This window comes from Lepidochelys kempii, chromosome 2 (genome assembly GCF_965140285.1).
Source record: "Lepidochelys kempii isolate rLepKem1 chromosome 2, rLepKem1.hap1, whole genome shotgun sequence".
Classification (NCBI taxonomy): domain Eukaryota; kingdom Metazoa; phylum Chordata; order Testudines; family Cheloniidae; genus Lepidochelys; species Lepidochelys kempii.
The window spans coordinates 262,280,169-262,301,622 of NC_136381.1; the positions used below are offsets into that span (position 1 = coordinate 262,280,169).

The window sequence follows — 21,454 nt, forward strand, 5'->3', positions numbered from 1 at the left end:
CATGAATAAAAATATTAGTTAACATTTCAGACTCGAGATGTTCCTAAACCTGCTAAAATCAGAGACGGCCAATAAGCAACTAAGGGCCAGGAATGAAAGGTGGTTCTCTGGGTCACCCACCTAAAGCCCAGTCCGAGAGCCGAGTCACGAACTTCACGTCCGCAGGAAGGGTCAAGATGTAGAAGAAGTGGAAAAACACATCCACAGCGACGATCGCTCCCAGGTGGAGAAAAGCATGGACGCGAATGTTCCACATCTCATTGTCTTTGCGTCTCAGCTCGCTGGTGCTTACCTGTTGGGAAGACGAGCATGGGAAGGGTTGAATTGAAAGGGACGCATTTGCTATGCTACCCAGAGAATGTGCTGAGAGTAAAACAGCCACCTTTGGCCATCTCTAGTAGAATTTCCCCAGCCTGCCTGAAGCCTTGTCTACACTGGGGTTTTGCCCCAGTTTGAGCCATCGGTGGCCGCTGTTGGTGCATCTGCACCAATGCAAATGCCGAGTGTCCACAGGGTAACCTGCTAAAAGTTGATACTAATGCAGTTTAACCCCACTGTCAAGCAGTCCATTGATGCAAAATGGCAGTTTTGCCTGTCTGCATTGGCAATGGGTGCGGCTGAGCTCTGACGACTATGGCGAGGGCAAATCCAAGCACAGAGGGAATGACTCCTTTTGGACAGAGCGGGTCATTTGTAGGCTACGGCCTTGCTGGTGTGTGAGAAACAGCAACAGAGCTGCTGATACGCTCTTCTGGGCAGGGACTGCGTCGTTCAGTTCTGACGGGGGCAGTGCACTCCCATGGCACAAACACAACGAAATGGAAACAATACATCATTCACTGTAAGGACGGTCTTGAGTTTTTTATTTCGTCAGTGATCTGGAAAAAGGGGATGAACTGGTGATCTCGAGGGAAATGCCACAACACGGAGAACTATTTGAGGGGGACTAAGTGCTTAAAGGGATTGGTTAAAGCTTAACCTCAGACCTAGATTGTGGAAGACTCTCTGCATGGGTAGGAATGAGGCAAGGGACACACACAGCCCTGCATGCCCGTTGCAAGGGCCAGTCACAGTAATGATTCTTACACTCAAAAGAGCATGGTGACAAGGCAGGAAATATACTGAGAAGGAACATGGCTTTGTCATTTCTCTCTCCTTGCAACCAGTTGGTCAAATAATCCCAAGATCTTATTGGCTAAGGTTGCAAAGGAAGGGAGAATGATCATATGCTACATGTTACCTGTTAGATAGATTTCAGAGTAACAGCCGTGTTAGTCTGTATTCGCAAAAAGAAAAGGAGGACTTGTGGCACCTTAGAGACTAACCAATTTATTTGAGCATGAGCTCAAGGCAAGGCAGCAGGGAGAAAGCAGCCTCCGAGCTCCCCTCCATGTGCTCCCTACACAGGCTAGCTGGTTGGGCATGACAGTGCAGGGGGTACACAGTGATCTGTGTGCAAGAAAACAGCAAGGAGTCTGGTGGCACCTTAAAGACTAACACATTTATTTGAGCATAAGCTTTCGTGGGTAAAGACTCCACTTCTTCAGATGCATGGAGTGAAAATTACAGATGCAGGCATAAATATACTGGCACATGAAGAGAAGGGAGTTACCTTACAAGTGGAGAACCAGTGTTGACAGGGTCAATTCAATCAGGGTGGATATGGTCTACTCCCAATAATTGTTGAGGAGGTGTCAATTCCAGGAGAGGGAAAGTTGCTTTTGTAGTGAGCCAGCAACTTCCAGTCCCTGTTCAAGCCCAAATTAATGGTGTTAAGTTTGCAAATGAATTGTAGCTCTGCAGTTCCTCTTTGAAGTCTGTTTTTGAAGTTTTTTGGTTGCAGGATGGCTACTTTTAAATCTGTTATAGAATGTCCAGGGAGAGTGAAGTGTTCTCCCTCTGGCTTTTGTATGTTACCGTTCCTGATGTCCGATTTGTGTCCATTTATTCTTTTACGTAGGGACTGTCCGGTTTGGCCAATGTACATGGCAGAGGGGCATTGCTGGCACATGATGGCGTATATCACATTAGTAGATGTGCAGGTGAATGAGCCCCTGATGGTGTGGCTGATATGGTTGGGTCCTATGATGGTGTCGCTAGAGTAGACATGGGGACAGAGTAGGCAATGGGGTTTATTACAGGGATAGGTTCCTGGGTTAGTGGTTCTGTTGTGTGGTGTGTGGTTGCTGGTGAGTATTTGCTTCAGGTTGGGGGGCTGTCTGTAAGCGAGGACTGGCCTGTCTCCCAAGGTCTGGGAGAGTGAGGGATTGTTTTCCAGAATAGGTTGTAGATCGTTGATGATGTGCTGGAGAGATTTGAGCTGGCAGCCGTACGTGATGGCCAGTGGTGTTGTGTTATTTTCCTTGTTGGGCCTGTCCTGTAGTAGGTAACTTCTGGGTACCCGTCTCGCTCTGTCAATCTGTTTCCTCACTTCCCCAGGTGGGTACTATAGTTTTAAGAATGCTTGATAAAGCTGCAGAGCTACAATTCATTTGCAAATTTAACACCATTAATTTGGGCTTGCATAGGGACTGGGAGTGGCTGGCTCCCTACAAAAGCAACTTTCCCTCCTCCTCATCAGTTATTGGGAGTGGACCACATCCACCCTGACTGAATTGGCCGTGTCACCACTGGTTCTCCACTTGTAAGTTAACTCCCTTCTCTTCACGTGCCAGTATATTTATGCCTGTGTCTGTAATTTTCACTCCATGCATCTGAAGAAGTGGGGTTTTTTACCCACGAAAGCTTATGCCCAAATAAATCTGTTAGTCTTTAAGATGCCACCGGACTCCTCGTTGTTTTTGTGGATACAGACTAACACAGCTACCCCTCTGATACTTCTGTACCCCAAGCTGCTCTGGCAAGCACAGTCCTGGCTGGTCCTCCTGCTGGGACAGGGTGACTTCACTCTGACCCTCTGCTTCAGTGGGCTTTTTAGAATGGCCATTGCACCATGTGCATGTTCCCTGACAGCAGTTTCACTGTCGTGCAGCGAGTGTTGTAATAAAGGAAGGGAAGGGCTGGAAGCCCCGTCAGCACACTGGACAAGGCCCTCCGGAATCCAGAGCAGGGGAGAATCCTGCATCAGTTGGGGCTGCTCTTTCCCCTCTCTGATTTCGGGGGCTCACTGGTGTGCTCTGCAGTAACAGTCGGTGCTATTCCTCCCAGTCCCTGCAGCCTCCCTTGAATATTGGAATATAATAATGATCATGACAAGTGTTTAGGATTATGCCTTGGCCCTCAGCAGCTCCGTAAAATTGCTGCTGAATAAGAAATCTGCTTATATTCACTACGATTTCTTCATTCCCCATGGGGCAGGAGTTCTCGGAAAGCACTTTGGCGGCAGCTGTAATAGCCCAATCGACAGAAACAGATGATTTCCAAGGATTAAAGCATTGGCCAGCATCGCTTGAGTATGTTACTCTCACTCTGCCTTTGATATCGGCCTGCAAGCAGTCAGGCTGTCAGGAAATGAAGAGGCTTCCAAGCATAGGACCTGAGAAGGCACTGGAGTTTAATCCGGCGGGGATCAGCTGTTACTGGCTGGTTATCCCAGGCAGCTGTCATTTCTCCCCTCTAACAACGGGTTCTGGGACATTGAGGTCTAAGAGGAAACATCTGTGACGCAATACAAGGGGCTTCAGCGAATCACAAGGGCCTCCGCTTATCTCTGTTTCCAAAGCCATCCCTACGCAGTGTCGCGGGCTGGGCGTTGGGCTGGATGGAACTCCTGACTCAGCGTTCCCATGGATACCGCACGCAACATCCTTCCAGGTGATTCATCCCACTGCGGGATGAAGGTCAGCTGCCTTCTATTTGCGCTCAGGGACAGTGCAGAGCCTAGCTGAGAGGAAGGCTGGTGCAGCGGTTAGGACTCCAGTGTAGGAGGTAGCAGACTGGGGTTGAGTCCCTGAGCCACCACAAACTTCCAGTCTGACCTTGGACAATTCACTTAGCCGCTCTGTGCCTCAGTTTCCCCCTCCGTACAATGGGAATAGTAGCCCTGCCCTGCCTCTCAGGGGTGCTGTGACAGCGCATTAAAGAGTGTGAGGCCAGCAGAGGTCATGTTAACTGTGGCCATATAAGCCCTTTCAATAGATTATCAGCGTGGAGATGGTACCAGTGCCAGTGACTGACAAAGACCCTGTTTTCACTTGCTTTGGGCTGAAATTTGCCACACAGGGCGTCGGCCTCAGGCTGAGTGACTTCCGGAAAGTGTCGGCTCACATGGCTCAGCAGTTTCTCAAAATGAGGCTGGGGGGGATTGGAAATACGTCGTTTTACCCGGGGTTAAAAAATTTCTGGCGATCTTTCATTTGAGAAGCTCTAGCGCCCCCCAGCTTTGGAGCAGGCTCTAGAAATTTGACAGGAGCATGGCCTTTGCCTCAGGAAGGTGCTCCGGGCTGGGGCCGTGGGGTTTAGAGTACGGGAGGAGGATCAGGACTGGGGCGGGGGGGGTTGGGGTGCGGGAGGGGGTGAGGGCTCCGACTGGGGGTGTGGGCTCTGGGGTGGGGCCGGGGATGAGGGGTTTGGGGTACAGGAGGGGGCTCTGGGCTGGGGCCGAGGGGTTTGGAGTGCAGGAGGGGGCTCCAGACTGGAGTTTGGGTGTGGGAGGAGGCTCAGGACTGGGGCAGGGGGTTGGGGTGTGGGATAGGGTGCAGGATGCAGGCTCTGGGAGGGAGTTTTGGTGTGGGAGGTATCTCAGGGCTGGGGTAGGGGGCTGTGGCGGTGGGAGAGGGTTTGGGGTGCAGGCTCCGGGCAGCACTGGCCTCAGGGGGCTCCTGGGAAGTGGCCGGCATGTCTGTCTGGCTCCTAGGCAGAGGTGCGACCAGGCGGCTCTGTTCCCAGCCAAAGGAAGCTGTGGAGCTGGCGCTTGGGGCGGGGGGCCGTGCACAGAGCACAGAGCCCCCGTGGCCACCCCTATGCTTAGCAGCCAGAGGGAGGTGCCAGCTGCTTCCCAGGAGCCACATGGAGCTGGGCAGGCACTCTGCCTGCCCCACTGTGGGCGGTCAACCAGACTTTTAACAGCTTAAAGGCCTGGGATAGGAGATGGGCAACGACTTAACCCCAGGCTGCCTCTGAGAACCTGACAGGGAGACAAAGGAAGACTGCAAGCCCTGGAGATTAAGGGCTGATGGACTGAGCTAATTTGAGATGGATAGAGGGAGACCGGTTAGCAGAAAGCTGGGACCTCTAGAGACTGCCACAACAACAGTTGACACTGAGGCAGGGGTAGAATCCAATTCTCCAGGGTGGTATTCAACTGGATAGAATTTCCTGGGCAGGGTCTGGTGGGCAAGTGATCATGTAATTAAAGATTGACTCATTACAGATACATACAAAGGTATTTGGTATTTTCTAGCTTTTCAGTACTTGACTTTGCAACCTTAACCTTAGTTTAGGTGTTTTGTATGCAATTTTCTAAGCTGTTGAACAAGCAAACTGACCTGTCCCTGTATGCCTCTTCTCCTATCTTCCTCCCATCCAGGCTCCTATCCATCCCCAGTGCCTCCTGCCCTCTCCCCCTCTGCTCCTAACTGTCCCTCCTCCTCCACTTTTACTCCTAGCTGCTCCCTCCCCCTCTGTACCTGTTCTACTTCCCCTCTCCCACCGAGCTCCTGCCCACTTCCCTCTCTGCACCTATTCAACCCCCCATCCCCTGGTTCCGTCCCTCTCTCCATTGGTGTCCACCCACTGCTTCCCATCCAAGCAGCTGCTCCCCTCTTCTGCTCCTATCCAATCCCCCCAACCCTGGCTCCTGCCCCTTTTCCCTTCTATCCATCTCCCCACCGTGGTTCCTGCTACGGTTGCCAGGCATCCGGTTTTCAGCCGGCACGCCCGGTCAAAAAGGCACGGTACAGACACGTAGTAAAGCACAATCCTACCACTGCTGCAGGTGTAGTAGTGATAACACCCATGGGAAATTAAAATTCCCTGGTCTACACCTATCCTTACCCTGCCAGCTCTTTGGGGGAAGGGACCGAGTCTTTCTTTGATTTTTCTGATGCACCCATCCCATCTTTGGGTATTATGCAATCGTTATTATATTATTATTTGTTAGTACCAACGATATTTCAGCATCCTGCATCCCATAGATGGCGCCATTGTGCAGCCAACCGTTTCTGAAAGGGGAAATGGCGGCTGGGGTGGGAGGAGACGTCTTGCGTTTTCGGCAGCATCAAAACGTGTCGTCTGGGAGATTCTGGAGGGCTTGGTATTGCCTGGAGGGGAAGTGTTGAGCAGTAGGCCATAAGGGAGAGGAAAGTTCAGCTCTGACAAGCTGCGATGAGGTCAGGCCTTGGCAGCTTTTAGTGCATCAGGGCCTACAGCAGAGTTTGCCAGGGCTGTGGAAAAGCAGGCTTTGTGTCTGTGGGCAAGCTAGGCCCTGAATATTGCCCCATGCAGTCTCATTCATCTGAATGGAGCTGGGGAGGTGTGGCATCTAAATGGACAACTCAATGCAACAATGCACATCAAAGCCCGGCCCAAGTTTGGATAATGGGGGGGAAAGGGGGTGGTTGGGCAGATGGGAGGATTTTAGAGATGCAAGTTGCTGATGTATTAATGGGTCAAGTCCTGAGGTCCATACTCAGTTTTTATTCAGGGAAAAATCCATTGCAGTTAATGCACTTTATAAACATTAGTCAATTCAGCCTTAGAGCATCCCTGAAAGTTCCTAGATTTAAAGGCTTGAAGGGACCGTTAGACTATCTAGGCTGAGAGCTTGTCTACGCTTACAATGCTTTAGCAGCACAGCTGCACCACTGTAATGCTTCAGTGTAGACAGGACAGAGTTTGCCCACAGGAGGAATTCTCCCATCGGAGCAGGCAATCCACCTCCCTGAGAGGCGGTAGCTAGGTTGACGGAAGAATTCGTCCATTGGCCTAGCTTTGTCTACACAGGGACTTAGGTTGGCTTAACTACACCCCTCAGGGGGTGGATTTTTCACACCCCAAGCGATGTAGTTATGCCGACCTAATTTTCCAGTGTAGACCAGGCCTGAGTTAATTGGTATGACCAGTACACCCAATTTACAGGTGGATAAACTGAGAACCAGAGAGGCTAAGTGACTCCTCAGAAGTCATAGAGCCAGTTAGCGGCAGAGTCAGGAGCAGGGCTGGTTCTAAGGGTGGACAAGCAGGGCAGTTGGCCTGGGTGCCAGCTTCTGGGGGGAGGGCGGGCGGTGAACAGCTATACCACTTGTCTTTTTTTGCTCCCCTCTAACTGGCCAGCTGCATTTTGTTTTTGTTTTTCTCTGCTACTGCAAGGGGTGGGAGAGTAGGGGTGCCAAAAAAGTTTTCACCTTGGCCGGCCAAACAGCTGGGGCCGCTCCTGGCCAGAAGTGAGCCCCGGAGTCCTGACACTGTGTTCCTGGCTCCAAACATGAGCTCGCATTGCCTCCCCAAAATAGCCCTCAATGACCTGCTATCATTAACGCTATAATAAAGTGTGTAACTTGCCACGGCAAGTTCAAAATGTAATAAGGACCTTCAGGGCCAGATTTTCAGCCAGCCTCCTAAGGATAAGGGCAGAAGAATCTGTCACATGTCCATTTAGCACGGAGGTCTTGCAGGTGCAGCTGGAGAGTCTGTGGAAGATATTCAGAGGGGGTAGCCGTGTTAGTTTGTTTCAGCAAAAACAACGAGGAGTCTTGTGGCACCTATGCTCTAATAAATTTGTTAGTCTTTAAGGCGCCACAAGACTCCTCATTGTTTTTGTGGAAGATATGCTGACCTAGCTTGTTAGGCATGTATATAGGTTATTTATTTTTATATATATATATATATATATATATATATATATATATAGGTATATAGGTTATATAGGATCTAACTAGCTATGCCTTCTGCAGTCATGTGCTACTGCAGCTGTGTTTATCTCCTGCTGTATGTTTGCTGTATGCTTGTGAATTTCCCTTTATTTTCTCTAATAATCCCTCCTTTTTTTTGTTTTTAAAGGCAATACCATTGGCGAGGGGCCTTGGGGAGAAGCAACATGAACTCAGAGGAGGCTGCTCTGAAAAGAGGTAGATCTGAGCACTTGATCCAGGGTGAAGGACCACTTCCTCCTTAAATAAAAGGAAGCTGCTGGGCTCCGTGCAGGAAGCACTGGGTGAAATTCTATGCCTTTTGCTATGCAGGAGGTTGGACTAGATGATCTTGATGGTTCCTTTGGGTTTTTTGAGTCTGTGAACCAGTCTGCAGGGGATGAAACAAAACGGCACTGACATAGGCCAGCATGGGTGTGGGGTAAATCTAAAAATGTAGGGGTCATGAGATTTGGTGGCACTGAATAATTAAAAGGCTTAATTACAGCGTCACATGGAATGTCGGGCCAATTTCTGCTCTCCGTGACACCACTGCACAGATGGAGTAATTCCACTGGTATCAGTCAGCCAATTCTGGATTTACCCCAGTGAAAACGAGCGCAGGATGTGGTCATAGAATCATAGAATATAAGGTTTGGAAAGGGCCTCAGGAGGTCATCTAGTCCAACCCCCTGCTCAAAGCAGGACTAATCCCCAACTAAATTATCCCAGCCATGGCTTTGTCAAGCCTGACCTTAAAAACTTCTAAGGAAGGAGATTCCACCACCTCCCTAGGTAACGCATTCCGGTGTTTCACCACCCTCCTAGTGAAAAAGTTTTTCCTAATATCCAACCTAAACCTCCCACACTGCAACTTGAGACCATTACTCCTTGTTCTGTCATCTGCTACCACTGAGAACAGTCTAGATCCATCCTCTTTGGAACCCCCTTTCAGGTAGTTGAAAGCAGCTATCAAATCCCCCCTCATTCTTCTCTTCCGCAGACTAAACAATCCCAGTTCCCTCAGCCTCTCCTCATAAGTCATGTGTTCCAGCCCCCTAATCATTTTTGTTGCTCTCCGCTGGACGTTTTCCAGTTTTTCCACATCCTTCTTGTAGTGTGGGGCCCAAAACTGGACATAGTACTCCAGATGAGGCCTCACCAATGTCGAATAGAGGGGGACAATCACGTCCCTTGATCTGCTGGCAATGCCCCTACTTATACATCCCAAAATGCCATTGGCCTTCTTGGCAACAAGGGCACACTGTTGACTCATATCCAGCTTCTCGTCCACTGTAACCCCTAGGTCATTTTCTGCAGAACTGCTGCCTAGCCATTCGGTCCCTAGTCTGTAGCGGTGCATGGGATTCTTCTGTCCTAAGTGCAGGACTCTGCACTTGTCCTTGTTGAACCTCATCAGGTTTCTTTTGGCCCAGTCCTTTAATTTGTCTAGGGCCCTCTGTATCCTATCCCTACCCTCCAGCGTATCTACCTCTCCTCCCAGTTTAGTGTCATCTGCAAACTTGCTGAGAGTGCAATCCACACCATCCTCCAGATCATTTATGAAGATATTGAACAAAACCGGCCCCAGGACCGACCCTTGGGGCACTCCACTTGATACCGGCTGCCAACTAGACATGGAGCCATTTATCACTACCCGTTGAGCCTGACAATCTAGCCAGCTTTCTACCCACCTTATAGTGCATTCATCCAGCCCATACTTCTTTAACTTGCTGGCAAGAATACTGTGGGAGACTGTGTCAAAAGCTTTGCTAAAGTCAAGGAATAACATGTCCACTGCTTTCCCCTCATCTACAGAGCCAGTTATCTCGTCATAGAAGGAAATTAGATTAGTCAGGCATGACTTGCCCTTGGTGAATCCATGCTGACTGTTTCTGATCATTTCCTCTCCTCTAAGTGCTTCAGAATTGATTCCTTGAGGACTTGCTCCATGATTTTTCCAGGAACTGAGGTGAGGCTGACTGGCCTATAGTTCCCAGGATCCTCCTCCTTCCCTTTTTTAAAGATGGGCACTACATTAGCCTTTTTCTAGTCACCCGGGACTTCCCCAGATCGCCATGAGTTTTCAAAGATAATGGCCAATGGCTCTGCAATCACATCTGCCAACTCCTTTAGCACTCTCAGATGCAGCGCATCCGGCCCCATGGACTTGTGCTCGGTCAGCTTTTCTAAATAGTCCCGAACCACTTCTTTCTCCACAGAGGGCTGGTCACCTCCTCCCCATGCTGTGCTGCCCAGTGCAGGAGTCTGGGAGCTGACCTTGTTCGTGAAGACAGAGGCAAAAAAAGCATTGAGTACATTAGCTTTTTCCACATCCTCTGTCACTAGGTTGCCTCCCTCATTCAGTAAGGGGCCCACACTTTCCCTGACTTTCTTCTTGTTGCTAACATACCTGAAGAAACCCTTCTTGTTACTCTTAACATCTCTTGCTAGCTGTAACTCCAGGTGTGATTTGGTCTTCCTGATTTCACTCCTGCATGCCTGAGCAATATTTTTATACTCTTCCCTGGTCATTTGTCCAATCTTCCACTTCTTGTAAGCTTCTTTTTTGTTTTTAAGATCAGCAAGGATTTCACTGTTAAGCCAAGCTGGTCACCTGCCATATTTACTATTCTTTCTACACATCGGGATGGTTTGTCCCTGTAACCTCAATAAGGATTCTTTAAAATACAGCCAGCTCTCCTGGACTCCTTTCCCCCTCATGTTATTCTCCCAGGGGATCCTACCCATCTGTTCCCTGAGGGAGTCAAAGTCTGCTTTTCTGAAGTCCAGGGTCCGTATTCTGCTGCTCTCCTTTCTTCCCTGTGTCCCCTGTGTCGACGTCACATCATATCACATTTTCAATCTTGCACAGGAGAACTTATGTGGCAGCAGCTGTGCAGGTTGCAAATGGTGTTTGACTGGGAGTTCCCCAGGGATAGTAATTCGTGGATGTGTGAGGTTGGCCTTGGATCTGGCAGTCGGTGTCATATCTGCTTTGCGTGGAAGTGAGAAAGAACGGACCGTAGATGTCAGGTGGGTTGAGCATACGCTTTGGGAGGAACACTAGAATTAACTTGGAGAAGTTATTTACTGCACTGTGTGTCACTTATTGGAGACAGATAAGGCTCAGCCCTGTAAGATGCAAACTGAGCATCATCAGTTCCTATTGACTTCATTAGCAGATGAGGGTGCAACGAAACCTCTCATCGACAGGGTTTGAACCCAGAACCTTATGCATCAAAACGCAGATCTCTACCTTTGGAGACAAAATGTAGCTCTGTTAGCTGGCAGCAACATCAGGCTGTTCTCCTCAATGGTGGGTCACCCCCTAGAGTGAGCTACAACACCTAATTATGTTACCAGGGCACTCAGCACTTCACAGGAAGTGGTGCAGACTGAGAAAACAGCTAGGTGGCTGAGATTTGGCCACTTACGTGATGAAGCATAAGGCTGTCTGTAAACAACGTGGCCTGAACACACGAGTCCAGTGACAATGTCGTCACTATGCAGTGCCATGTTGAATCGGCAAGATCGGCATTCTGGTTTAGTCTTCAAAACTAAAGAGACACTGTCAAGATGCAAAAGACATTTTTGCCTGCATCTCTAATACAGTACAGGGTGATAAAAGGGAAGAGTTTGTTTAGCCATTTATTCTGTTTTATGGTATGAACGTCACTCCACTTAGGCAATGAGGATACACTAGTTGGTTTCACTTTCTAGGTTTCAGAGTAACAGTCGTGTTAGTCTGTATTCGCAAAAAGAAAAGGAGTACTTGTGGCACCTTAGAGACTAACCAATTTATTTGAGCATAAGCTTTCGTGAGCTACAGCTCACTTCAGCGGATGCATACCGTGGAAACTGCAGAAGACATTATATACACAGAGACCATGAAACAATACCTCCTCCCACCCCACTCTCCTGCTGGTAATGGCCCAACTTGATTATTATACACATTGTAAGGAGAGTGATCACTTTAGATAAGCTATTACCAGCAGGAGAGTGGGATGGGAGGAGGTATTGTTTCATGGTCTCTGTGTATATAATGTCTTCTGCAGTTTCCACAATATGCATCCGATGAAGTGAGCTGTAGCTCACGAAAGCTTATGCTCAAATAAATTGGTTAGTCTCTAAGGTGCCACAAGTACTCCTTTTCTTTTTACTTTCTAGCTCTTCTGCCTCAGCACCAATGCGGCCACGTTTGAGTTTCCATCCCTGCAGGGAAGCATTTACCAGCCCCATGTTTTCACTGAAATTTTTTTGAATTAATTAAAAGATTTCTATTTCCGTTAGGTTTTATCAAATGTTTTTGGGTTCAGACCCTGAATTTTAGACCTCCAGTCGACAGTCTTCCTTTAAAAGAAAATTAAAGGGGGACTGATTAATAGTACATGATCTGCCAGCATTCTTGGCTGTGTTGGGGGAGTGGATTTTTTCCCCAGCCTTTTTGGGGGGAGAAATAGGGGGGAAAAAAAGAACTGGCTGTGATGTGGGGGGTGACAGTGAGCACAGTGCTGCTATGTGGCTTTGCATTTAAATATCTCACACTGCACAGATGTCAGCTGGGTTCCTGCACTGGGAGTGCATCTCTTTCAGGTTTCAAGGCCCCCCTCAAAAAAGGAAAAAGCACATGCTTGTTCCAAGGCTTAACGTTTCCATCTTATTTGGTGTCCTACCGAGTTGTGGGTTCTGTTTCTCCTTTTTGAACAGACAGTTGGGTATCAGCCAATGACTAGGATGACTGGATGATTGCACACATTTGGAAGTTCTCCTTGCAAACATACGTTCTTTGTTGCACCAACATGTAATATATGTATGTGCGTTAGTGTGTATATAGATACACACATATGTACGTATATACAGACACAGGAGTAGGATAGGAGGAGCAGGAGAAGCTTGTATATTTAGTTGCCAAGCCACTTCCCATTATAAAAATTCTTTTGTCCGTTTGAAATTGATTTATATTTAAATGGCTTGATTTTTCTGCGCCTTAGAATATCTATATCTCCCATTAACTTCAGTGAGGTTACGGGCACTCAGCACCTCTGAAAATCAGGCCTATATAAAATGTAGCTCTGTGTACAAGCTCAAAAGCTTGTCTCTCTCACCAACAGAAGTTGGTCCAATAAAAATTCCCTCACCTTCCTTGCCTCTCTAGACTGAAATTCTGTCTTGTATGAAGGCTTATGGTGTCTGTCGGTTGCAGCAGCTAGAGGGCGACGTGATCATGTGTCTTAGACTGCCTACGCAGGTCTGACGTTCCATCCAGTAGAGGGCAGTGTTGCATGCACACATTGTGGGAGGATGGACAGACACAAAGATGTGACACACAGAGGGATAGAAACATATAATGTGTCTAGTCCACATTGGGGCCCACGTGGCAGCTGCAGAATGTGTGACCATGTGCACATGGGGATAACTGCATGTACAAATGGGAATTTGTAGGGGCAGCTAACTATCTGCACACCTCTGAGTACTTTGCAGGTGCAACTTCTGTCTGTCATCTAGGTTGTCATCTGGCCCCCATAGTACCTCAGCTCCTCACAAACAATGAATTTATTCTTGCAACACCCCTAGGAAGTAAAGAAGAATTATCACCCCCATTTTGAAGATGGGAAACTGAGAGACAGAGAAATTAAGTCCAAAGTTGCACAGTGAGTCTGTGGCGAAGCCAGGAATTGAACCAAGATCCTCGTCCAATGATTTCACCACATGAACACACTTCTTCATATATTTTTGGTAGAAACAGCTCAGCTGAAAACTTGACCCAGTGGTGCTGAGTTTTAGAAACAGCTTCTTATTTTGCATCTGGAATTTTATTCCATTATCTAATAGCAGGTGCAACTGACGTCAACCTCATGTCTAGCCACTGCTTAATTTGTGCCAGGGCTGAGCCCTGGCACCTCTAGGCTTGGCAATTCATAAGCTTGGCACCTCTGGGCTTGCTGCATCAGAATGTAAAAAAATTGCTTGAGCCCTGGCACCTTTTTCGTCCTGCTTTGAGCAGGGGGTTGGACTATATGACCTCCTGAGGTCTCTTCCAACCCTGATCTTCCATGGTTCTGTGATAACTTAAGCACTGTGTCAAGCTACCTGACTTGTGCCCTACAGGTTTGAAGTGGGAGGCTGGGCTGAGGGTCCCTTTTAAAATCTGCCCTGTAAGGTGTAAGGAGGAAAACCCACAAAGCTAGTACCTGAGAGTGGAATCGATCAAAGGTCATGATGGGTCCGAAGAAAAAAAACGGGAGGTAGAAATTGTATTTCAGCAGGTCAATGATGGAGTAAATCCCTTCCTTCCTCTCGGAGTTCTCCAGCGCAAAGCTCATGCAGCGCATGATGGTAAAGCCGCTTCCTCCATAAAACAGAACATCTTGAAGATCAAAAGTTCTTGTTACAAATCCATTCTAAACCAAAAAGAATAGTTACTATGTCATTCGGCTGAAAAGGTTGTCTTCTGTGCAACTGGCCGCAGTGGGCATCTCCTACTACCTAGTCTTGCTTCAGATATGTTTTTCTATGAATGGTGCCTTATTTTCTGAGAGCCTAGCTGCATAGATTTTTAAGACCAGAAAAGCACAATTATGATTATCTAGTCTAACCTCCTGCGTAACATGAGCCCTTGAACCTCACACACTAATTTCTGCCTCAAGCCCATAATTTCCATTGGAGCTATAGCGTATCTTTTGAAGAGACACCCAGTCTTGATGGAAAGACTTGAAGGGATGGAGAACCCATCACCTCCCTAGGTAAGTCGTTCCAGTGGTCAGTTACCTTCACTATTGAAAAAACTGCCCCTTATTTCTAGCTTGAATGGTCTGGCTCTTACAACCAGAAGGATCGCAAAATCTTTACGCTGAAATTCACCATTATGCAGGAGTCTAGCACAGGCCAATGGTGAACATAAGAACTCAATATAGCACTGAAGCGGTGTGTAGCTTTTGTGCTGACCTTTGGGACAGGTGTGAATGTCACTCTTATAGAATATCACACATAAGGATGACTTCACACAGCGCTGACCTACAGCCACCTCTGGGGTGGAATGTGACCAGTCTATACAGATGGCCTGAATGGAAAATTGCAGCTGCAAAATTGCAAAGGGGCATTTAGATTGATAAAGTAATTACCAGCGGTGGGACTGGAAACTCAGACTATCACCTTTACGACTGCAAAATGTGCTACGGGAAATGGCTTGGCGTGCAGAAGCGCTGAGAACCCAGAGCTCCTATTTTCTCTAACGGGAATTGCAGGTGCTCAGCACCTCTGAAAATCAAGCCCTGATGGACCATGGGTAGGCAGGACTTTGGTTTTAAGCCTTATAATACCCCTGTAAGGCAGAGAAGTATTACTGGTCCTGAGTCAGCAAGCTCATTAAGGAATACGCCTACCAGTAATTTAGTAATAATATCCAGCTCCTCCATAGAGCATTTCAGCCATAGATCCTGAAGCACTTTACTAATGCGTTCAATACCATTTTAAAAGATGGAGAAACTGAGGCTCAGGGAGGGGAAATGATGCACTCAGAGTCACCCAGCTAACTCGATGCAGAGCCTGAGTCCCCGTCCGGAACCCTATGCACCAAGCCTGCGCTGGGGCTGTCATTACTTCAGTGGGACTGCTCAGGTGCTTAAGTACATTGCTAAATTGAAACAATTACAATCTCTGGGGATGCTGAGGCACAGACAGGCTAAGTGACCTGCCTGAGGCCCCTAGTACATCAGTGGCAGGGCCAGGAATAGAATCCAGGCGTCCTGATTCCTGCTGTAACCACTAGAGGCTAGCATGCTCCATACCTGTGGCTCTTCCTCAAATGTTTTAGTCTGACCCAAGCTATCAAATCACAGGCCCAAATACGCTGGTGTTTGGCCAGGGCATGACCCCGGCACTGGGAACAAAACAGAGCTGCGCGCTGGAAAGAAACCGGCTATACGCGTACCTGCCATGTGCTGAAAGGCTCCAGCCTGAAAGAGGCCAGGCTGCAAAGCCCGGCCACAAAGCATAGCCACCTCTTCTTAGCCAGCGCGACAGTGTAGAGCACCACACAGTGAGAGAGGACAATCATCAGGTAGGCGCGTCCCATGGCGCCCAGCACGGCCAACATCCCGTAGAGCATGTACACCACAGATCTGTGCTGTGAGAAAAGAGAACGTGCTTCAGGCCTCTCCTCGGGGAGTCTAACACCCAGCACCCACGGTCAACAGAACCCTGCCGCCCACTGCACCGCGGGGGTGCCAGACGGGTACCAGGGGGGAGCAGGAACAGTTTTATCTTCACTAGAGCAGATCAGTGTATGTGTTGTTGTTTTTTTCCCTACATTCAGCCAAGACGGGGGAGTTTTCTGCCCCTCTCCTTGTTCGCGTTAGTCCTCTTAGAATCACGTCACCCTGGGAGCTCGTGTTCAGCTGATTATCCAGCAGGACCCCCATGTTCTTTTCAGTTTTGCACCATCTGGGGCTTTTTCCTGGCATGTGACATCATTCCTAGATAGGGGCTATCTTCGCCGCACTGACAACAGTGACACTCACGCTGACTTCAGTGGGGCCAGGATTTCAACCCATAAGTTTCTCTTTCAGGTACTTATCTGCCTCCTCTCACCCCGGCCCCTCACAATCTTTAATGTCTTTAATCCCCACAGGTTTCAGGGTAGCAGCCGTGTTAGTCTGTATCCGCAAAAAGAAAAGGAGGACTTGTGGTACTTTAGAGACTAACCAATTTATTTGAGCAGAAGCTTTCGTGAGCTACAGCTCACTTCATCGGATGCTGTAGCTCACGAGGATGCTGTAGCTCACAAAAGCTTCTGCTCAAATAAATTGGTTAGTCTCTAGGGTGCCACAAGTCCTCCTTTTCTTTTATCCCCACAGTACCCCAGTGAGGTGGGGAAGTGCTGTTATCCCCACTTCCCAGGTGGGGAACGGAGCCACAGAGACACGAAAGCCCAGATTGTAAAGGTATTTAGACACCTAACCTGTGTTGCAATCAATGGGAGCTAGGCACCAAAACACCTTTAAAAATTTGGCCCTAACTGACTTGCCCAAGGTCTCCTGAGTCGCAGGCTAGTACGCTAACCCCTGGACTGTCCCTGCTCTCTGAGCTGCAATAACTGAGCCAGGAGATCTCAGATTTGTGGATTTTTTGTGGCACTTTTTTGAAAAGGAAAACAATTTTAATGAAACATTTCCTCACTCCACCCCACAAGCAGCTGTAGTAAGTAATGAGCAATGATCCTGCTTTTATGCATCTGCCCTGATTAAATGAATGACGGAAAAAGAGGTAGAAAACCATCCCCAAAAAGTATGATTGGAAAAAAGCAACTTTGTCTGCAAGGACGAGAACCAAAAAGTCCTTCAGCATCTCTCTCAGTCACAGCCACTCATGGCCTGATCACCCACAGCAATTGTTAGTTAGTTTTATTATGGTAGTGCCTAAGTGACAGACAGTCCCTGCCCTGAAAGGCTTTTAATGGGACACACTTGGAAGGCCATTCATTGGGTGAGCCCCCTCTCCCATCAAATTCTCAGTATACACAGATGATTTTTATGATATTGTTCAAAGGTCCAAGTATTTAGCTTCCACCAGACTCTCGTGACTGTGGATTCCCTTTGGCCCAGCTGTATTCTTTTGTCTTAGGCCTGGTCTAAACTAGAAAATTAGGTTGGTGTAACTACATCACTGATGGGGTGTGAAAAATCCACACCCCTGAGCGGCGTCATTTAAGCCGACCTAATTCCCTGTGCAGACAGTGCTAGGTTGACAGAAGAATTCTTCCGTCGACTTAGCTACTTTCTCTCCGGAGAACCCCTCCCGTCAGCGTAGGTAGTGTCTACACGGAAGCGCTAATGCATCGCAGCTGTCGCGTTTCGAGGGTAGACAAGCCCTGAGCCCCACAAGGGCGGGTCAGATCATGAGGCATTTGCAGCCCCCCTAGGTCCAAGGAATATGCCCTGTGAACAGTGTTGATTGGAATCTTAAATGACGCCATCACCAGCTGAGCAAGGAAAGGGATCTGCGTTTGCCCCGCGGGGATACCATGCGCGCCCCTGGTGCTTTTAAATCCGTGTCTGGGCAGTGGCCCTTGCTCACCTGAGGAGCCACCATGGAGCAGATCTTGGCAAACAGGATGTGCCCCGAAAGGGCAAAGATGATGATGTTCCTGAATGAGGTGAACCACATCGCCCATTCAAAGTCAGCTGCGTCCTGCCGGAACAGAGCCACGTCAGCACGGACAAGCCACGGAAGGGCTACTGCAATCGCTCCAAGGCCCCCTAATCTCTGACTTCCTGCTTAGTAACCCTCCTCCCCGCAAGACTTCAGCTCCCACAAATGTCCTTCTCTGTCAGAGAGCACGAATACAGCCTGCTCCTTCTCGGTGCTGGAGGCCCTCTGCTTCCATTGACTTCAACAGGAGTCGAGGGCGCTTGGCACCTCAGGGGATCACGCCCACAGTTCAAGTTATTTTCGTGACCTTTCTACCGTCTGTGGATTTCAAAGCAGGTTAGCTTAGCTCTATCAACCCTGTACGGGCTCTGCTGGGATCACTTGTGTGTATAGGTGCACGTAAACGCCGTGCATGCTTGCAGTGTTGCGTAACTAATACATTCCTCAGTGAGTGAACATTTAATGGACGACACGGTCGTTTCGACATACAGCAGAAAGGTTCACGCGGACTGTGCAAAGAGACCTGAGCGGCGGAAAAGTCAGGGCTCTTTTTTGTAGCTGGCAGCCTTGGTGGTGGTACTTTAAGCAACCAACGCCTTAGCGTGCCCGCTGTTGGGTTGCTTACCATTTTCCTGCCGAAGTAATGCCAGCCCGGCTTTATGCCCTGCCGAAAGGCTTTTCTGTTCATATTATCTGCAAAAGAACAGGTGTTACCCGGGGAGAAACCACTCCAGGGCGTTGCTGAATCAGGGCCTGAATCTTCCCCGTGATTGGTCAGCACAGGGGACGAGCATCGGGGTAAGCAGGGGAGGGGTTTTCCCTGGCTTACTTGCCTCCTTCTGGTAGATGGGAGGAGAAAGAGCAACAGAGAGGAGATAAGGCCCTTGAGGTTTTCAGAAGTGACCGGGGGTGGGGATTTACCGCATGGCTTCTGTGGAAATGAACGGGAGTGGTGTAGCTACAGCTCTTCTTCCCCTCTGAAAAATCCCACTCAACCCAAGGAGCCATCTCCTCCATCACTCCAGCTCTTCCGAGTCACCCCCTGTGCACTTAGGGCGGGGTACTTCTGGGGGCTCCCAGACAGGTTCTCTGTTACCCCTACAGCCAGCCCATAAGGGTCCAATCCTGGGAGGTGCTGAGCACCTCTGACTCCCTTGGGATTTGGGCGTGGAGCCACTCTTCAGAAACCTGCAGGCCTGATCCAAAGCCCACTGAAGTCAATAGGAAGAGCTTCATTGATTTCAATGGGCTTAGGGGGCAGGTTCTCCGTCGGTTGATTGGATTGCTCTTTGGTCCATTGGTGCAGTATTAGTCTCAGTCACAGCTATGCCCAGTTAACTGTGTGGATTTAGGGTTTAGCTGAAGCCCGCCAATGTGCTTCAGACTCAAGCCAGACGGATCGTCCCTAAGAGGTTTGTTTGCACTGCTAAAGGTACCAGAGGAAAGGAGCAAAGACCAAAGAGCCTTCAACCAGGGATTTCTCCAACATCCTGCCCCTGCCCTGTTTGAGGAACCATCATGAGATGATACACTGTAGATAGGAAGAATTGGGAGCTTTCATAGGGGGAGGGGGATCTAGCTGTCAGCGGTGCCGTTGTCTGGTGTTACATAAAAAGATGGGTTGCATTACTGATTATCAGAGCCCTTGAAGATAATGTATCGGCCTGTCTAGGACATTGACATAGGGGCTTTGCCACTGCTTTGCACCTGACGTTGCCATTCACACCTGTGCCCAGTGAGTGTGGAACAGTTCCACTCGGATTGGGCAGCATTTCACACCTACTTTGCTCAGATGTACGTGACTCCCAAGGTCATTCTCAGCAGAGAATCAAGTCCAAGAGCTTTATACTTATGATCATAAGAAAGCATATTCCAAATGCGTGGAAATTGGCTTCTTCTGAATTCTGGGTTGTAAGAATACCGGGTTGGAATACACCTACCACTTACATACCCACACCTGGCGAGCTTTGATTAGGGAAATTACCTCTAGATGCGTCAAAGATCCCATTCCCACTGTACACCACAGCACATGTCAAGATCAGAGCGTAGAACCCCAGCTCGTAACTCGGTAACACTGCTTTAATACCCATGTTGGTGGGTTACCACCCCAACAGCCAAGGGTCTCCAGATCTGGCAGAGAAAAAAAGGAAAGGAAAAGTTTGGTGTCTAGAGCTACTCACACCCACACGGTGTGTGGGATCTCATTACATGTGAATGACTTGAAACTGGAGGATTGGATCCATTTTGTCGTCTTTTGTCTGCAGTGTTCTACCAGGTGACGGGCTCCTTTACCTACCACCCCTGGGCTGGCTTATCCTTCTACTATCCTTTCTGAACAAGAAGGGGAATTTCCTCAGCCCTGTGATTCCAGCCTGCCTTTATTTTTCGAACATAGGAGCTGCTAGACTCAACACAAGAATGGTCCATCTAATTTCACTCTGTCTCCAGCAGACCACGTGACCAGAGAAATCAGAGGGGCTATTTGGTCATGTGTTCGCTCTTTCTGACAGAGCAGCGTTGCTCTTTACAGCGCTCGGGCCAGTCTGGTTTTAAATATCCCAGGGGATGGGAGTCACCTCATTGTCCAATATGATATCACGTCTCTATTGCTCCTCACCACTGCAAAATCCCCTTCCAGTCAATCACTGCCGATGCCGCCCCTTCGCCTTCTGCTGGGAGCTCGGACGGTCAGTGGCACATTGTATTCAGCGCCTTAGTGTTGCAGAGCACTTGGCTATTATCCCTTTTTCCCAAAATGGGGCTAATCGGCTTAGGCCAGCTTCCTCATCTGGGGATGGCCAGGCAGTGAGCCACTGCGCTTTTGGTGCAGTTTCTGATCTGCCTTTATTGGACCAAAGAGAGGTTCCAGCTTTTAAAAATTCAGTAAAATTAAAAAAAAAAAAAATAACCCGCCAAAGGCAAAAACTTCACAAGTCAGATATTAAATCAGGGGACGCCAGAGTTGTTTTTTATCGCTGCTCACGCATGCAGTCCCCTTCCTGATCCCCTTTAAAGTTCACTCTGCTAATGTTACTGAGTACACAGGATTAACTGCTCCCCTGCCAATCTGTATTTTCCGCATCTCCCTGCAAGATAGCCCAGAGTGGCTTCCATCTAAGCACATCTCCCTGGCTGAGCCGTGAGCCTTTTGGCTCACCTGCCTATGGCTCATCAGGGTCTGGCCCACATGCTCAGGGATCAACTGCTTATCATATTTGGGGTCGGGAAGGAATTTTTCCTGGGTCAATTTGACAGAGACTCGGGGGCTTTTCTCTTTCCCCTGCAGCAGGGGGCACGGGTCACTTGCTGGTTTGAACTAGAGTAAATGGTGGATTCTCTGTAACTTGAAGTCTCTGTATCATGCTTTGAGGATTTCAGTAACTCAGCCAGAGGCCAGGGGTTTGTTACAGGAGTGGGTGGGTGAGATTCTGAGGCCTGCGTTGTGCAGGAGGTCAGACTAGATGATCATGATGGTCCATTCTGGCCTTAAAGTC

At 48.7% G+C, this 21,454-nt stretch overlaps 1 protein-coding gene across 1 annotated transcript in view; it reads right to left on the reverse strand.

Annotated features, from left to right (window-relative positions):
- HHATL (hedgehog acyltransferase like) overlaps positions 1-20,050 on the reverse strand; it is a 31,090-nt gene extending 11,040 nt beyond the window's left edge. The window contains exons 1-6 of the mRNA XM_073329595.1: positions 19,945-20,050; positions 18,586-18,653; positions 17,886-17,999; positions 15,742-15,936; positions 14,003-14,212; positions 121-292 (exon numbers count right to left, since the gene is read on the reverse strand). Of these exons, the coding sequence (XP_073185696.1) occupies positions 121-292; positions 14,003-14,212; positions 15,742-15,936; positions 17,886-17,999; positions 18,586-18,653; positions 19,945-20,050 (865 nt within the window). The remainder of the gene's footprint in view (positions 1-120; positions 293-14,002; positions 14,213-15,741; positions 15,937-17,885; positions 18,000-18,585; positions 18,654-19,944) is intronic.
- Between the last annotated feature and the right edge of the window lie 1,404 nt (positions 20,051-21,454).